The following is a 20,202-nucleotide window of genomic DNA, read 5'->3' as shown; positions in this document are numbered from 1 at the left end:
TCTTCCTCCTGAAGCCGGTCATCTTGAACTGCTTCTCTCAGCAATCTCCTCCTCCTGCTCCTGAGGCCGACTCCCCAGATGTCTGAAGGTAAGGAGGTTCTGGACATGAAGACCGTGAGAGGCAAGCGGTTCTTCCTTGTAGACTGAAAGGGGTTCAGGCTCGAAGAAAGATCCTGGGAGCCTGAAGAGAATAACTTGGATCGAAGTCTCCTCCAGAGGTTTCTTGGGACCAAAAAGAAGAGGGGGGACTGTCACGGGTGCCCCTGCGATCCATGCCTCAGATCGCAGTCACACTCGTGCCCCTCTCGATGGTGGTGCCGGCCCGTCCCCTGGCCCGAACTTACCTCTCCACGATCCGGCTCCCATCCGCGGCTAAGAGTGTGCGCCGGCTTCCGAAGATTTAAAAGGGCCAGCGCATCTCTGACACTTCCAGCTATTTAAACCGGCGACTACCATGACTCCCCGCCGGATATTTGAGCTACCTAGCCATTGTTAAAGTCTCCCTGCGTTATTTCTGTGCTCCGTTTCCCGTTCCTGTTCCCTTCTGCTTTGATCTCATGTTGCTGAACCTGGATTTAGCCCTTACTACGTGCCTGACCTCGAGCCTGGACTCTGATTCTGTACCTTGGCTGCCACCTTGGTCGCACCTGTGGAAAAACCTGGGCTCTGGTGAAGACCAGGTGCCACTTGGATTCCGGTCCCAGGAGTCAGCTAGTACCATCATCTCCTGCGTTATTCCAGAGTGTCCACCGACCCCGAACCCTGACAGGTGTAGTAATAGAGTCCCTATAAATGAATACAGGCAATCCCTTTCATTTCAAGGATGAACTTCACAGTTACTATATGTGTAATTCTTGGCCTATCTGCGCTTCTTTCATGCAACAGAAATCGGAGGCATGCCGTCGGATGATCCAACTGATTCGGACTGAGCGCGGGGTTTAACTTTTAAATTTTGCCGTAAGACAATGCACTTACATGCACCAGGAAGAAGAAGGTGAACTCCGGGGACCTGAGCGGGGAAGTGACACATGCAGGACATCAGGCGCACGATCTTAGTGACTCCCCGCACAGCGCATTATACACGGACAATGCACTTACATGCACCAGGAAGAAGAAGGTGAACTCCGGGGACCTGAGCGGGGAAGCGACACATGCAGGATATCGGGCGCAGGCTCTTAGTGACTCCCCGCACAGCGCATTATACACGGACAATGCACTTACATGCACCAGGAAGAAGAAGGTGAACTCCAGGGACCTGAGCGGGGAAGCGACACATGCAGGATATCGGGCGCAGGATCTTAGTGACTCCCCGCACAGCACATTATACACGGACAATGCACTCACATGCACCAGGAAGAAGAAGGTGAACTCCAGGGACCTGAGCGGGGAAGTGACACATGCAGGATATCGGGTGCAGGATCTTAGTGACTCCCGCACAGCGCATTATACACGGACAATGCACTTACATGCACCAGGAAGAGGAAGGTGAACTCCAGGGACCTGAGCGGGGAAGTGACACATGCAGGATATCGGGGGCAGGATCTTAGTGACTCCCGCACAGCGCATTATACACGGACAATGCACTTACATGCACCAGGAAGAAGAAGGTGAACTCCAGGGACCTGAGCGGGGAAGTGACACATGCAGGATATCGGGGCAGGATCTTAGTGACTCCCCGCACAGCGCATTATACACGGACAATGCACTTACATGCACCAGGAAGAAGAAGGTGAACTCCGGGGACCTGAGCGGGGAAGCGACTTATGCAGAATATCGGGTGCACAATCTTAGTGACTCCCCGCACAGCGCATTATACACGGACAATGCACTTACATGCACCAGGAAGAAGAAGGTGAACTCAGGGGACCTGAGTGGGGAAGCGACACATGCAGGATATCGGGCGCAGAATCTTAGTGACTCCCCGCACAGCGCATTATACACGCACAATGCACTTACATGCACCAGGAAGAAGAAGGTGAACTCCGGGGACCTGAGCGGGGAAGCGACACATGCAGGATATCCTGTGATGTCACGTGTCCTCCTCCTCCTCCTCTAGACATGTACATGATACACCTGGGGCTCCTGTGATGTCACGTGTCCCCCTCCTCCTCTATACATGTACATGATACACCTGGGGCTCCTGTGATGTCACGTGTCCCCCTCCTCCTCTATACATGTACATGATACACCTGAGGCTCCTGTGATGTCACGTGTCCCCCTCCTCTATACATGTACATGATACACCTGGGGCTCCTGTGATGTCACGTGTCCTCCTCCTCTATACATGTACATGATACACCTGGGGCTCCTGTGATGTCACGTGTCCTCCTCCTCTATACATGTACATGATACACCTGGGGCTCCTGTGATGTCACGTGTCCTCCTCCTCTATACATGTACATGATACACCTGGAGCTCCTGTGATGTCACGTGTCCTCCTCCTCCTCTATACATGTACATGATACACCTGGGGCTCCTGTGATGTCACGTGTCCCCCTCCTCCTCTATACATGTACATGATACACCTGGGGCTCCTGTGATGTCACGTGTCCTCCTCCTCCTCTATACATGTACATGATACACCTGGGGCTCCTGTGATGTCACGTGTCCCCCTCCTCCTCTATACATGTACATGATACACCTGGGGCTCCTGTGATGTCACGTGTCCTCCTCCTCCTCTATACATGTACATGATACACCTGGGACTCCTGTGATGTCACGTGTCCCCCCTCCTCCTCTATACATGTACATGATACACCTGGGGCTCCTGTGATGTCACGTGTCCTCCTCCTCCTCTATACATGTACATGATACACCTGGGGCTCCTGTGATGTCACGTGTCCCCCCTCCTCCTCTATACATGTACATGATACACCTGGGGCTCCTGTGATGTCACGTGTCCCCCTCCTCCTCTATACATGTACATGATACACCTGGAGCTCCTGTGATGTCACGTGTCCCCCTCCTCCTCTATACATGTACATGATACACCTGGGGCTCCTGTGATGTCACGTGTCCCCCTCCTCCTCTATACATGTACATGATACACCTGGGGCTCCTGTGATGTCACGTGTCCCCCTCCTCCTCTATACATGTACATGATACACCTGGAGCTCCTGTGATGTCACGTGTCCCCCTCCTCCTCTATACATGTACATGATACACCTGGGGCTCCTGTGATGTCACGTGTCCCCCTCCTCCTCTATACATGTACATGATACACCTGGGGCTCCTGTGATGTCACGTGTCCTCCTCCTCCTCTATACATGTACATGATACACCTGGGGCTCCTGTGATGTCACGTGTCCCCCTCCTCCTCTATACATGTACATGATACACCTGGGGCTCCTGTGATGTCACGTGTCCCCCTCCTCTATACATGTACATGATACACCTGGGGCTCCTGTGATGTCACGTGTCCTCCTCCTCCTCTATACATGTACATGATACACCTGGGGCTCCAGTGATGTCACGTGTCCTCCTCCTCCTCTATACATGTACATGATACACCTGGGGCTCCTGTGATGTCACGTGTCCCCCTCCTCCTCTATACATGTACATGATACACCTGGGGCTCCTGTGATGTCACATGTCCTCCTCCTCCTCTATACATGTACATGATACACCTGGGGCTCCTGTGATGTCACGTGTCCTCCTCCTCCTCTATACATGTACATGATACACCTGGGGCTCCTGTGATGTCACGTGTCCTCCCCCTCCTCTATACATGTACATGATACACCTGGGGCTCCTGTGATGTCACGTGTCCTCCCCCTCCTCTATACATGTACATGATACACCTGGGGCTCCTGTGATGTCACGTGTCCTCCCCCTCCTCTATACATGTACATGATACACCTGGGGCTCCTGTGATGTCACGTGTCCCCTCCTCTATACATGTACATGATACACCTGGGGCTCCTGTGATGTCACGTGTCCCCCCCTCCTCTATACATGTACATGATACACCTGGGGCTCCTGTGATGTCACGTGTCCTCCTCCTCCTCTATACATGTACATGATACACCTGGGGCTCCTGTGATGTCACGTGTCCCCCTCCTCCTCTATACATGTACATGATACACCTGAGGCTCCTGTGATGTCACGTGTCCTCCTCCTCCTCTATACATGTACATGATACACCTGGGGCTCCTGTGATGTCACGTGTCCTCCTCCTCCTCTATACATGTACATGATACACCTGGGGCTCCTGTGATGTCACGTGTCCTCCTCCTCTATACATGTACATGATACACCTGGGGCTCCTGTGATGTCACGTGTCCTCCTCCTCCTCTATACATGTACATGATACACCTGGGGCTCCTGTGATGTCACGTGTCCTCCTCCTCCTCTATACATGTACATGATACACCTGGGGCTCCTGTGATGTCACGTGTCCTCCTCCTCCTCTATACATGTACATGATACACCTGGGGCTCCTGTGATGTCACGTGTCCTCCTCCTCCTTCTCTATACATGTACATGATACACCTGGGGCTCCTGTGATGTCACGTCTCCCCCTCCTCCTCTATACATGTACATGATACACCTGTGGCTCCTGTGATGTCACGTGTCCCCTCCTCTATACATGTACATGATACACCTGGGGCTCCTGTGATGTCACGTGTCCCCTCCTCTATACATGTACATGATACACCTGGGGCTCCTGTGATGTCACGTGTCCTCCTCCTCTATACATGTACATGATACACCTGGGGCTCCTGTGATGTCACGTGTCCCCCTCCTCCTCTATACATGTACATGATACACCTGGGGCTCCTGTGATGTCACGTCTCCCCCTCCTCCTCTATACATGTACATGATACACCTGTGGCTCCTGTGATGTCACGTGTCCCCTCCTCTATACATGTACATGATACACCTGGGGCTCCTGTGATGTCACGTGTCCCCTCCTCTATACATGTACATGATACACCTGGGGCTCCTGTGATGTCACGTGTCCCCCCCTCCTCTATACATGTACATGATACACCTGGGGCTCCTGTGATGTCACGTGTCCCCCTCCTCCTCTATACATGTACATGATACACCTGGGGCTCCTGTGATGTCACGTGTCCTCCTCCTCTATACATGTACATGATACACCTGGGGCTCCTGTGATGTCACGTGTCCCCCTCCTCCTCTATACATGTACATGATACACCTGGGGCTCCTGTGATGTCACGTGTCCTCCTCCTCCTCTATACATGTACATGATACACCTGGGGCTCCTGTGATGTCACGTGTCCTCCTCCTCCTCTATACATGTACATGATACACCTGGGGCTCCTGTGATGTCACGTGTCCCCCTCCTCCTCTATACATGTACATGATACACCTGGAGATCCTGTGATGTCTAGTGTCCTCCTCCTCCTCTATACATGTACAGGATACACCTGGGGCTCCTGTGATGTCACGTGTCCCCCTCCTCCTCTATACATGTACATGATACACCTGGGGCTCCTGTGATGTCACGTGTCCCCCTCCTCCTCTATACATGTACATGATACACCTGGGGCTCCTGTGATGTCACGTGTCCTCCTCTATACATGTACATGATACACCTGGAGCTCCTGTGATGTCACGTGTCCTCCTCCTCTATACATGTACATGATACACCTGGGGCTCCTGTGATGTCACGTGTCCTCCTCCTCTATACATGTACATGATACACCTGGGGCTCCTGTGATGTCACGTGTCCTCCTCCTCTATACATGTACATGATACACCTGGGGCTCCTGTGATGTCACGTGTCCTCCTCCTCTATACATGTACATGATACACCTGGGGCTCCTGTGATGTCATGTGTCCTCCACCTCTATACATGTACATGATACACCTGGGGCTCCTGTGATGTCACGTGTCCCCCCCTCCTCTATACATGTACATGATACACCTGGGGCTCCTGTGATGTCACGTGTCCTCCTCCTCTATACATGTACATGATACACCTGGGACTCCTGTGATGTCACGTGTCCTCCTCCTCCTCTATACATGTACATGATACACCTGGGGCTCCTGTGATGTCATGTGTCCTCCTCCTCTATACATGTACATGATACACCTGGGGCTCCTGTGATGTCACGTGTCCTCCTCCTCTATACATGTACATGATACACCTGGGGCTCCTGTGATGTCATGTGTCCTCCTCCTCTATACATGTACATGATACACCTGGGGCTCCTGTGATGTCACGTGTCCCCCCCTCCTCTATACATGTACATGATACACCTGGGGCTCCTGTGATGTCACGTGTCCTCCTCCTCTATACATGTACATGATACACCTGGGACTCCTGTGATGTCACGTGTCCTCCTCCTCCTCTATACATGTACATGATACACCTGGGGCTCCTGTGATGTCACGTGTCCCCCTCCCCCTCCTCTATACATGTACATGATACACCTGGGGCTCCTGTGATGTCACGTGTCCTCCTCCTCTATACATGTACAAGATACACCTGGGGCTCCAGTGATGTCACGTGTCCTCCTCCTCCTCTATACATGTACATGATACACCTGGAGCTCCTGTGATGTCTAGTGTCCTCCTCCTCCTCTATACATGTACATGATACACCTGGGACTCCTGTGATGTCACGTGTCCTCCTCCTCCTCTATACATGTACATGATACACCTGGGGCTCCTGTGATGTCACGTGTCCCCCTCCCCCTCCTCTATACATGTACATGATACACCTGGGGCTCCTGTGATGTCACGTGTCCTCCTCCTCTATACATGTACATGATACACCTGGGGCTCCTGTGATGTCACGTGTCCTCCTCCTCCTCTATACATGTACATGATACACCTGGGGCTCCTGTGATGTCACGTGTCCTCCTCCTCCTCTATACATGTACATGATACACCTGGGGCTCCTGTGATGTCACGTGTCCTCCTCCTCCTCTATACATGTACATGATACACCTGGGGCTCCTGTGATGTCACGTGTCCTCCTCCTCCTCTATACATGTACATGATACACCTGGGGCTCCTGTGATGTCACGTGTCCCCCTCCTCTATACATGTACATGATACACCTGGGGCTCCTGTGATGTCACGTGTCCTCCTCCTCTATACATGTACATGATACACCTGGGGCTCCTGTGATGTCACGTGTCCCCCTCCTCCTCCTCTATACATGTACATGATACACCTGGGGCTCCTGTGATGTCACGTGTCCTCCTCCTCCTCCTCTATACATGTACATGATACACCTGGGGCTCCTGTGATGTCACGTGTCCCCCTCCTCCTCTATACATGTACATGATACACCTGGGGCTCCTGTGATGTCACGTGTCCCCCTCCTCTATACATGTACATGATACACCTGGGGCTCCTGTGATGTCACGTGTCCTCCTCCTCTATACATGTACATGATACACCTGGGGCTCCTGTGATGTCACATGTCCTCCTCCTCCTCCTCTATACATGTACATGATACACCTGGGGCTCCTGTGATGTCACGTGTCCTCCTCCTCCTCTATACATGTACATGATACACCTGGGGCTCCTGTGATGTCACGTGTCCCCCTCCTCCTCTATACATGTACATGATACAACTGGGGCTCCTGTGATGTCACGTGTCCTCCTCCTCTATACATGTACATGATACACCTGGGGCTCCTGTGATGTCACGTGTCCTCCTCCTCTATACATGTACATGATACACCTGGGGCTCCTGTGATGTCACGTGTCCCCCTCCTCCTCCTCTATACATGTACATGATACACCTGGGGCTCCTGTGATGTCACGTGTCCTCCTCCTCCTCCTCTATACATGTACATGATACACCTGGGGCTCCTGTGATGTCACGTGTCCCCCTCCTCCTCTATACATGTACATGATACACCTGGGGCTCCTGTGATGTCACGTGTCCCCCTCCTCCTCTATACATGTACATGATACACCTGGGGCTCCTGTGATGTCACGTGTCCCCCTCCTCCTCTATACATGTACATGATACACCTGGGGCTCCTGTGATGTCACGTGTCCTCCTCCTCTATACATGTACATGATACACCTGGGGCTCCTGTGATGTCACGTGTCCTCCTCCTCCTCCTCTATACATGTACATGATACACCTGGGGCTCCTGTGATGTCACGTGTCCTCCTCCTCCTCTATACATGTACATGATACACCTGGGGCTCCTGTGATGTCACGTGTCCCCCTCCTCCTCTATACATGTACATGATACACCTGGGGCTCCTGTGATGTCACGTGTCCCCCTCCTCTATACATGTACATGATACACCTGGGGCTCCTGTGATGTCACGTGTCCTCCTCCTCCTCTATACATGTACATGATACACCTGGGGCTCCTGTGATGTCACGTGTCCTCCTCCTCCTCTATACATGTACATGATACACCTGGGGCTCCTGTGATGTCACGTGTCCTCCTCCTCCTCTATACATGTACATGATACACCTGGGGCTCCTGTGATGTCACGTGTCCCCCTCCTCCTCTATACATGTACATGATACACCTGGGGCTCCTGTGATGTCACGTGTCCCCCTCCTCCTCTATACATGTACATGATACACCTGGGGCTCCTGTGATGTCACGTGTCCCCCCCTCCTCTATACATGTACATGATACACCTGGGGCTCCTGTGATGTCACGTGTCCCCCTCCTCTATACATGTACATGATACACCTGGGGCTCCTGTGATGTCACGTGTCCCCCTCCTCCTCTATACATGTACATGATACACCTGGGGCTCCTGTGATGTCACGTGTCCTCCTCCTCCTCTATACATGTACATGATACACCTGGAGCTCCTGTGATGTCACGTGTCCCCCTCCTCCTCTATACATGTACATGATACACCTGGGGCTCCTGTGATGTCACGTGTCCTCCTCCTCTATACATGTACATGATACACCTGGGGCTCCTGTGATGTCACGTGTCCTCCTCCTCCTCTATACATGTATATGATACACCTGGGGCTCCTGTGATGTCACGTGTCCTCCTCCTCCTCTATACATGTACATGATACACCTGGGGCTCCTGTGATGTCACGTGTCCCCCCCTCCTCTATACATGTACATGATACACCTGGGGCTCCTGTGATGTCACGTGTCCCCCTCCTCCTCTATACATGTACATGATACACCTGGGGCTCCTGTGATGTCACGTGTCCCCCTCCTCCTCTATACATGTACATGATACACCTGGGGCTCCTGTGATGTCACGTGTCCTCCTCCTCTATACATGTACATGATACACCTGGGGCTCCTGTGATGTCACGTGTCCTCCTCCTCCTCTATACATGTACATGATACACCTGGGGCTCCTGTGATGTCACGTGTCCTCCTCCTCCTCTATACATGTACATGATACACCTGGGGCTCCTGTGATGTCACGTGTCCCCCTCCTCCTCTATACATGTACATGATACACCTGGGGCTCCTGTGATGTCACGTGTCCCCCTCCTCCTCTATACATGTACATGATACACCTGGGGCTCCTGTGATGTCACGTGTCCTCCTCCTCCTCTATACATGTACATGATACACCTGGGGCTCCTGTGATGTCACGTGTCCTCCTCCTCCTCTATACATGTACATGATACACCTGGAGCTCCTGTGATGTCACGTGTCCTCCTCCTCCTCTATACATGTACATGATAAACCTGGGGCTCCTGTGATGTCACGTGTCCTCCTCCTCCTCCTCCTCTATACATGTACATGATACACCTGGGGCTCCTGTGATGTCATGTGTCCCCCTCCTCCTCTATACATGTACATGATACACCTGGGGCTCCTGTGATGTCACGTGTCCTCCTCCTCCTCTATACATGTACATGATACACCTGGGGCTCCTGTGATGTCACGTGTCCTCCTCCTCATCTATACATGTACATGATACACCTGGGGCTCCTGTGATGTCACGTGTCCTCCTCCTCTATACATGTACATGATACACCTTGGGCTCCTGTGATGTCACGTGTCCCCCTCCTCCTCTATACATGTACATGATACACCTGGGGCTCCTGTGATGTCACGTGTCCTCCTCCTCCTCCTCTATACATGTACATGATACACCTGGGGCTCCTGTGATGTCACGTGTCCTCCTCCTCTATACATGTACATGATACACCTGGGGCTCCTGTGATGTCACGTGTCCTCCTCCTCTATACATGTACATGATACACCTGGGGCTCCTGTGATGTCATGTGTCCTCCACCTCTATACATGTACATGATACACCTGGGGCTCCTGTGATGTCACGTGTCCCCCCCTCCTCTATACATGTACATGATACACCTGGGGCTCCTGTGATGTCACGTGTCCTCCTCCTCTATACATGTACATGATACACCTGGGACTCCTGTGATGTCACGTGTCCTCCTCCTCCTCTATACATGTACATGATACACCTGGGGCTCCTGTGATGTCACGTGTCCTCCTCCTCTATACATGTACATGATACACCTGGGGCTCCTGTGATGTCACGTGTCCTCCTCCTCTATACATGTACATGATACACCTGGGGCTCCTGTGATGTCATGTGTCCTCCTCCTCTATACATGTACATGATACACCTGGGGCTCCTGTGATGTCACGTGTCCCCCCCTCCTCTATACATGTACATGATACACCTGGGGCTCCTGTGATGTCACGTGTCCTCCTCCTCTATACATGTACATGATACACCTGGGACTCCTGTGATGTCACGTGTCCTCCTCCTCCTCTATACATGTACATGATACACCTGGGGCTCCTGTGATGTCACGTGTCCCCCTCCCCCTCCTCTATACATGTACATGATACACCTGGGGCTCCTGTGATGTCACGTGTCCTCCTCCTCTATACATGTACATGATACACCTGGGGCTCCAGTGATGTCACGTGTCCTCCTCCTCCTCTATACATGTACATGATACACCTGGAGCTCCTGTGATGTCTAGTGTCCTCCTCCTCCTCTATACATGTACATGATACACCTGGGACTCCTGTGATGTCACGTGTCCTCCTCCTCCTCTATACATGTACATGATACACCTGGGGCTCCTGTGATGTCACGTGTCCCCCTCCCCCTCCTCTATACATGTACATGATACACCTGGGGCTCCTGTGATGTCACGTGTCCTCCTCCTCTATACATGTACATGATACACCTGGGGCTCCTGTGATGTCACGTGTCCTCCTCCTCCTCTATACATGTACATGATACACCTGGGGCTCCTGTGATGTCACGTGTCCTCCTCCTCCTCTATACATGTACATGATACACCTGGGGCTCCTGTGATGTCACGTGTCCTCCTCCTCCTCTATACATGTACATGATACACCTGGGGCTCCTGTGATGTCACGTGTCCTCCTCCTCCTCTATACATGTACATGATACACCTGGGGCTCCTGTGATGTCACGTGTCCCCCTCCTCTATACATGTACATGATACACCTGGGGCTCCTGTGATGTCACGTGTCCTCCTCCTCTATACATGTACATGATACACCTGGGGCTCCTGTGATGTCACGTGTCCCCTCCTCCTCCTCTATACATGTACATGATACACCTGGGGCTCCTGTGATGTCACGTGTCCTCCTCCTCCTCCTCTATACATGTACATGATACACCTGGGGCTCCTGTGATGTCACGTGTCCCCCTCCTCCTCTATACATGTACATGATACACCTGGGGCTCCTGTGATGTCACGTGTCCCTCCTCCTCTATACATGTACATGATACACCTGGGGCTCCTGTGATGTCACGTGTCCTCCTCCTCTATACATGTACATGATACACCTGGGGCTCCTGTGATGTCACATGTCCTCCTCCTCCTCCTCTATACATGTACATGATACACCTGGGGCTCCTGTGATGTCACGTGTCCTCCTCCTCCTCTATACATGTACATGATACACCTGGGGCTCCTGTGATGTCACGTGTCCCCCTCCTCCTCTATACATGTACATGATACACCTGGGGCTCCTGTGATGTCACGTGTCCTCCTCCTCTATACATGTACATGATACACCTGGGGCTCCTGTGATGTCACGTGTCCTCCTCCTCTATACATGTACATGATACACCTGGGGCTCCTGTGATGTCACGTGTCCCCTCCTCCTCCTCTATACATGTACATGATACACCTGGGGCTCCTGTGATGTCACGTGTCCCCCCCTCCTCTATACATGTACATGATACACCTGGGGCTCCTGTGATGTCACGTGTCCCCCTCCTCTATACATGTACATGATACACCTGGGGCTCCTGTGATGTCACGTGTCCCCCTCCTCCTCTATACATGTACATGATACACCTGGGGCTCCTGTGATGTCACGTGTCCTCCTCCTCCTCTATACATGTACATGATACACCTGGAGCTCCTGTGATGTCACGTGTCCCCCTCCTCCTCTATACATGTACATGATACACCTGGGGCTCCTGTGATGTCACGTGTCCTCCTCCTCTATACATGTACATGATACACCTGGGGCTCCTGTGATGTCACGTGTCCTCCTCCTCCTCTATACATGTACATGATACACCTGGGGCTCCTGTGATGTCACGTGTCCTCCTCCTCCTCTATACATGTACATGATACACCTGGGGCTCCTGTGATGTCACGTGTCCCCCCCTCCTCTATACATGTACATGATACACCTGGGGCTCCTGTGATGTCACGTGTCCCCCTCCTCCTCTATACATGTACATGATACACCTGGGGCTCCTGTGATGTCACGTGTCCCCCTCCTCCTCTATACATGTACATGATACACCTGGGGCTCCTGTGATGTCACGTGTCCTCCTCCTCTATACATGTACATGATACACCTGGGGCTCCTGTGATGTCACGTGTCCTCCTCCTCCTCTATACATGTACATGATACACCTGGGGCTCCTGTGATGTCACGTGTCCTCCTCCTCCTCTATACATGTACATGATACACCTGGGGCTCCTGTGATGTCACGTGTCCCCCTCCTCCTCTATACATGTACATGATACACCTGGGGCTCCTGTGATGTCACGTGTCCCCCTCCTCCTCTATACATGTACATGATACACCTGGGGCTCCTGTGATGTCACGTGTCCTCCTCCTCCTCTATACATGTACATGATACACCTGGGGCTCCTGTGATGTCACGTGTCCTCCTCCTCCTCTATACATGTACATGATACACCTGGAGCTCCTGTGATGTCACGTGTCCTCCTCCTCCTCTATACATGTACATGATAAACCTGGGGCTCCTGTGATGTCACGTGTCCTCCTCCTCCTCCTCCTCTATACATGTACATGATACACCTGGGGCTCCTGTGATGTCACGTGTCCCCCTCCTCCTCTATACATGTACATGATACACCTGGGGCTCCTGTGATGTCACGTGTCCTCCTCCTCCTCTATACATGTACATGATACACCTGGGGCTCCTGTGATGTCACGTGTCCTCCTCCTCATCTATACATGTACATGATACACCTGGGGCTCCTGTGATGTCACGTGTCCTCCTCCTCTATACATGTACATGATACACCTTGGGCTCCTGTGATGTCACGTGTCCCCTCCTCCTCTATACATGTACATGATACACCTGGGGCTCCTGTGATGTCACGTGTCCTCCTCCTCCTCTATACATGTACATGATACACCTGGGGCTCCTGTGATGTCACGTGTCCTCCTCCTCTATACATGTACATGATACGGCTCCTGTGATGTCACTTGTCCTCCTCCTCCTCTATACATGTACATGATACACCTGGGGCTCCTGTGATGTCACGTGTCCTCCTCCTCCTCTATACATGTACATGATACACCTGGGGCTCCTGTGATGTCACGTGTCCTCCTCCTCCTCTATACATGTACATGATACACCTGGGGCTCCTGTGATGTCACGTGTCCCCCTCCTCTATACATGTACATGATACACCTGGGGCTCCTGTGATGTCACGTGTCCTCCTCCTCCTCTATACATGTACATGATACACCTGGGGCTCCTGTGATGTCACGTGTCTCCTCCTCCTCCTCTATACATGTACATGATACACCTGGGGCTCCTGTGATGTCACGTGTCCTCCTCCTCTATACATGTACATGATACACCTGGGGCTCCTGTGATGTCACGTGTCCCCCTCCTCTATACATGTACATGATACACCTGGGGCTCCTGTGATGTCACGTGTCCCCTCCTCCTCTATACATGTACATGATACACCTGGGGCTCCTGTGATGTCACGTGTCCCCCTCCTCCTCTATACATGTACATGATACACCTGGGGCTCCTGTGATGTCACGTGTCCCCTCCTCCTCTATACATGTACATGATACACCTGGGGCTCCTGTGATGTCACGTGTCCTCCTCCTCCTCTATACATGTACATGATACACCTGGGGCTCCTGTGATGTCTAGTGTCCTCCTCCTCCTCTATACATGTACATGATACACCTGGGGCTCCTGTGATGTCACGTGTCCCCCTCCTCCTCTATACATGTACATGATACACCTGGGGCTCCTGTGATGTCACGTGTCCTCCTCCTCCTCTATACATGTACATGATACACCTGGGGCTCCTGTGATGTCACGTGTCTCCTCCCCCTCCTCTATACATGTACATGATACACCTGGGGCTCCTGTGATGTCACGTGTCCCCCTCCCTCCTCTATACATGTACATGATACACCTGGGGCTCCTGTGATGTCACGTGTCCTCCTCCTCTATACATGTACATGATACACCTGGGGCTCCTGTGATGTCACGTGTCCTCCTCCTCCTCTATACATGTACATGATACACCTGGAGCTCCTGTGATGTCACGTGTCCTCCTCCTCCTCTATACATGTACATGATAAACCTGGGGCTCCTGTGATGTCACGTGTCCTCCTCCTCCTCCTCCTCTATACATGTACATGATACACCTGGGGCTCCTGTGATGTCATGTGTCCTCCTCCTCTATACATGTACATGATACACCTGGGGCTCCTGTGATGTCACGTGTCCTCCTCCTCCTCTATACATGTACATGATACACCTGGGGCTCCTGTGATGTCACGTGTCCTCCTCCTCATCTATACATGTACATGATACACCTGGGGCTCCTGTGATGTCACGTGTCCTCCTCCTCTATACATGTACATGATACACCTTGGGCTCCTGTGATGTCACGTGTCCCCCTCCTACTCTATACATGTACATGATACACCTGGGGCTCCTGTGATGTCACGTGTCCTCCTCCTCCTCCTCTATACATGTACATGATACACCTGGGGCTCCTGTGATGTCACGTGTCCTCCTCCTCTATACATGTACATGATACTCCTGTGATGTCACTTGTCCTCCTCCTCCTCTATACATGTACATGATACACCTGGGGCTCCTGTGATGTCACGTGTCCTCCTCCTCCTCTATACATGTACATGATACACCTGGGGCTCCTGTGATGTCACGTGTCCTCCTCCTCCTCTATACATGTACATGATACACCTGGGGCTCCTGTGATGTCACGTGTCCTCCTCCTCCTCTATACATGTACATGATACACCTGGGGCTCCTGTGATGTCACGTGTCCCCCTCCTCTATACATGTACATGATACACCTGGGGCTCCTGTGATGTCACGTGTCCTCCTCCTCCTCTATACATGTACATGATACACCTGGGGCTCCTGTGATGTCACGTGTCCTCCTCCTCCTCCTCTATACATGTACATGATACACCTGGGGCTCCTGTGATGTCACGTGTCCTCCTCCTCTATACATGTACATGATACACCTGGGGCTCCTGTGATGTCACGTGTCCTCCTCCTCTATACATGTACATGATACACCTGGGGCTCCTGTGATGTCATGTGTCCTCCTCCTCTATACATGTACATGATACACCTGGGGCTCCTGTGATGTCACGTGTCCTCCTCCTCCTCTATACATGTACATGATACACTTGGAGCTCCTGTGATGTCACGTGTCCTCCTCCTCCTCTATACATGTACATGATACACCTGGGGCTCCTGTGATGTCACGTGTCCTCCTCCTCCTCTATACATGTACATGATACACCTGGAGCTCCTGTGATGTCACGTGTCCCCCTCCTCCTCTATACATGTACATGATACACCTGGGGCTCCTGTGATGTCACGTGTCCTCCTCCTCTATACATGTACATGATACACCTGGGGCTCCTGTGATGTCACGTGTCCCCCTCCTCCTCTATACATGTACATGATACACCTGGAGCTCCTGTGATGTCACGTGTCCTCCCCTCCTCTATACATGTACATGATACACCTGGGGCTCCTGTGATGTCACGTGTCCCCCTCCTCCTCTATACATGTACATGATACACCTGGGGCTCCTGTGATGTCACGTGTCCCCCTCCTCCTCTATACATGTACATGATACACCTGGGGCTCCTGTGATGTCACGTGTCCCCTCCTCCTCTATACATGTACATGATACACCTGGGGCTCCTGTGATGTCACGTGTCCTCCTCCTCCTCTATACATGTACATGATACACCTGGGGCTCCTGTGATGTCTAGTGTCCTCCTCCTCCTCTATACATGTACATGATACACCTGGGGCTCCTGTGATGTCACGTGTCCCCCTCCTCCTCTATACATGTACATGATACACCTGGGGCTCCTGTGATGTCACGTGTCCTCCTCCTCCTCTATACATGTACATGATACACCTGGGGCTCCTGTGATGTCACGTGTCCCCCTCCTCCTCTATACATGTACATGATACACCTGGGGCTCCTGTGATGTCACGTGTCTCCCTCCCCTCCTCTATACATGTACATGATACACCTGGGGCTCCTGTGATGTCACGTGTCCTCCTCCTCTATACATGTACATGATACACCTGGGGCTCCTGTGATGTCACGTGTCCTCCTCCTCTATACATGTACATGATACACCTGGGGCTCCTGTGATGTCATGTGTCCTCCTCCTCTATACATGTACATGATACACCTGGGGCTCCTGTGATGTCACGTGTCCTCCTCCTCCTCTATACATGTACATGATACACCTGGAGCTCCTGTGATGTCACGTGTCCTCCTCCTCCTCTATACATGTACATGATACACCTGGGGCTCCTGTGATGTCACGTGTCCTCCTCCTCCTCTATACATGTACATGATACACCTGGAGCTCCTGTGATGTCACGTGTCCCCTCCTCCTCTATACATGTACATGATACACCTGGGGCTCCTGTGATGTCACGTGTCCTCCTCCTCTATACATGTACATGATACACCTGGGGCTCCTGTGATGTCACGTGTCCCCCTCCTCCTCTATACATGTACATGATACACCTGGAGCTCCTGTGATGTCACATGTCCCCCTCCTCCTATACATGTACATGATACACCTGGGGCTCCTGTGATGTCACGTGTCCCCCTCCTCCTCTATACATGTACATGATACACCTGGGGCTCCTGTGATGTCACGTGTCCCCCTCCTCCTCTATACATGTACATGATACACCTGGGGCTCCTGTGATGTCACGTGTCCCCTCCTCCTCTATACATGTACATGATACACCTGGGGCTCCTGTGATGTCACGTGTCCTCCTCCTCCTCTATACATGTACATGATACACCTGGGGCTCCTGTGATGTCTCGTGTCCCTCCTCCTCCTCTATACATGTACATGATACACCTGGGGCTCCTGTGATGTCACGTGTCCCCCTCCTCCTCTATACATGTACATGATACACCTGGGGCTCCTGTGATGTCACGTGTCCTCCTCCTCCTCTATACATGTACATGATACACCTGGGGCTCCTGTGATGTCACGTGTCCCCCTCCTCCTCTATACATGTACATGATACACCTGGGGCTCCTGTGATGTCACGTGTCTCCTCCTCCTCCTCTATACATGTACATGATACACCTGGGGCTCCTGTGATGTCACGTGTCCCCTCCCCTCCTCTATACATGTACATGATACACCTGGGGCTCCTGTGATGTCACGTGTCCCTCCTCCTCTATACATGTACATGATACACCTGGGGCTCCTGTGATGTCACGTGTCCTCCTCCTCCTCTATACATGTACATGATACACCTGGGGCTCCTGTGATGTCACGTGTCCCCCTCCTCCTCTATACATGTACATGATACACCTGGGGCTCCTGTGATGTCACGTGTCCTCCTCCTCCTCTATACATGTACATGATACACCTGGGGCTCCTGTGATGTCACGTGTCCTCCTCCTCCTCTATACATGTACATGATACACCTGGGGCTCCTGTGATGTCACGTGTCCTCCCCCTCCTCTATACATGTACATGATACACCTGGGGCTCCTGTGATGTCACGTGTCCCCCTCCTCCTCTATACATGTACATGATACACCTGGGGCTCCTGTGATGTCACGTGTCCCCCTCCTCCTCTATACATGTACATGATACACCTGGGGCTCCTGTGATGTCACGTGTCCCCTCCTCCTCTATACATGTACATGATACACCTGGGGCTCCTGTGATGTCACGTGTCCTCCTCCTCCTCTATACATGTACATGATACACCTGGGGCTCCTGTGATGTCACGTGTCCTCCTCCTCCTCTATACATGTACATGATACACCTGGGGCTCCTGTGATGTCACGTGTCCTCCTCCTCCTCTATACATGTACATGATACACCTGGGGCTCCTGTGATGTCACGTGTCCCCCTCCTCCTCTATACATGTACATGATACACCTGGGGCTCCTGTGATGTCACGTGTCCCCCCCTCCTCTATACATGTACATGATACACCTGGGGCTCCTGTGATGTCACGTGTCCTCCTCCTCCTCTATACATGTACATGATACACCTGGGGCTCCTGTGATGTCACGTGTCCTCCTCCTCCTCTATACATGTACATGATACACCTGGGGCTCCTGTGATGTCACGTGTCCTCCCCCTCCTCTATACATGTACATGATACACCTGGGGCTCCTGTGATGTCACGTGTCCTCCCCCTCCTCTATACATGTACATGATACACCTGGGGCTCCTGTGATGTCACGTGTCCTCCTCCTCCTCTATACATGTACATGATACACCTGGGGCTCCTGTGATGTCACGTGTCCCCTCCTCCTCTATACATGTACATGATACACCTGGGGCTCCTGTGATGTCACGTGTCCTCCTCCTCCTCTATACATGTACATGATACACCTGGGGCTCCTGTGATGTCACGTGTCCTCCTCCTCTATACATGTACATGATACACCTGGGGCTCCTGTGATGTCACGTGTCCCCCTCCTCCTCTATACATGTACATGATACACCTGGGGCTCCTGTGATGTCACGTGTCCTCCTCCTCCTCTATACATGTACATGATACACCTGGGGCTCCTGTGATGTCACGTGTCCTCCTCCTCCTCTATACATGTACATGATACACCTGGGGCTCCTGTGATGTCACGTGTCCCCTCCTCCTCTATACATGTACATGATACACCTGGGGCTCCTGTGATGTCACGTGTCCCTCCTCCTCTATACATGTACATGATACACCTGGGGCTCCTGTGATGTCACGTGTCCTCCTCCTCCTCTATACATGTACATGATACACCTGGGGCTCCTGTGATGTCACGTGTCCTCCTCCTCCTCTATACATGTACATGATACACCTGGGGCTCCTGTGATGTCACGTGTCCTCCTCCTCCTCTATACATGTACATGATACACCTGGGGCTCCTGTGATGTCACGTGTCCTCCTCCTCCTCTATACATGTACATGATACACCTGGGGCTCCTGTGATGTCACGTGTCCTCCTCCTCCTCTATACATGTACATGATACACCTGGGGCTCCTGTGATGTCACGTGTCCCCTCCTCCTCCTATACATGTACATGATACACCTGGGGCTCCTGTGATGTCACGTGTCCTCCTCCTCCTCTATACATGTACATGATACACCTGGGGCTCCTGTGATGTCACGTGTCCTCCTCCTCTATACATGTACATGATACACCTGGGGCTCCTGTGATGTCACGTGTCCCCCTCCCTCTATACATGTACATGATACACCTGGGGCTCCTGTGATGTCACGTGTCCCCTCCTCCTCTATACATGTACATGATACACCTGGGGCTCCTGTGATGTCACGTGTCCTCCTCCTCCTCTATACATGTACATGATACACCTGGGGCTCCTGTGATGTCACGTGTCCTCCTCCTCCTCTATACATGTACATGATACACCTGGGGCTCCTGTGATGTCACGTGTCCTCCTCCTCCTCTATACATGTACATGATACACC

The 20,202-nt window shown here is 52.1% G+C and overlaps 1 protein-coding gene across 1 annotated transcript in view; it reads left to right on the top strand.

The window, feature by feature from the left end:
• The first annotated feature begins 272 nt into the window (after positions 1 to 272).
• MPV17 (mitochondrial inner membrane protein MPV17) overlaps positions 273 to 20,202 on the top strand; it is a 45,052-nt gene continuing 25,122 nt past the window's right edge. Inside the window, exon 1 of the mRNA XM_072144289.1 lies at positions 273 to 378. Coding sequence (XP_072000390.1) covers positions 273 to 378 — 106 coding nt within the window. The remainder of the gene's footprint in view (positions 379 to 20,202) is intronic.

The sequence above is a fragment of the Engystomops pustulosus genome, chromosome 3 (assembly GCF_040894005.1).
Source record: "Engystomops pustulosus chromosome 3, aEngPut4.maternal, whole genome shotgun sequence".
Lineage (NCBI taxonomy): Eukaryota > Metazoa > Chordata > Amphibia > Anura > Leptodactylidae > Engystomops > Engystomops pustulosus.
The sequence above is the reverse complement of the archived record's forward strand: the minus strand, read 5'-3'. Positions and strand labels throughout refer to the sequence as shown.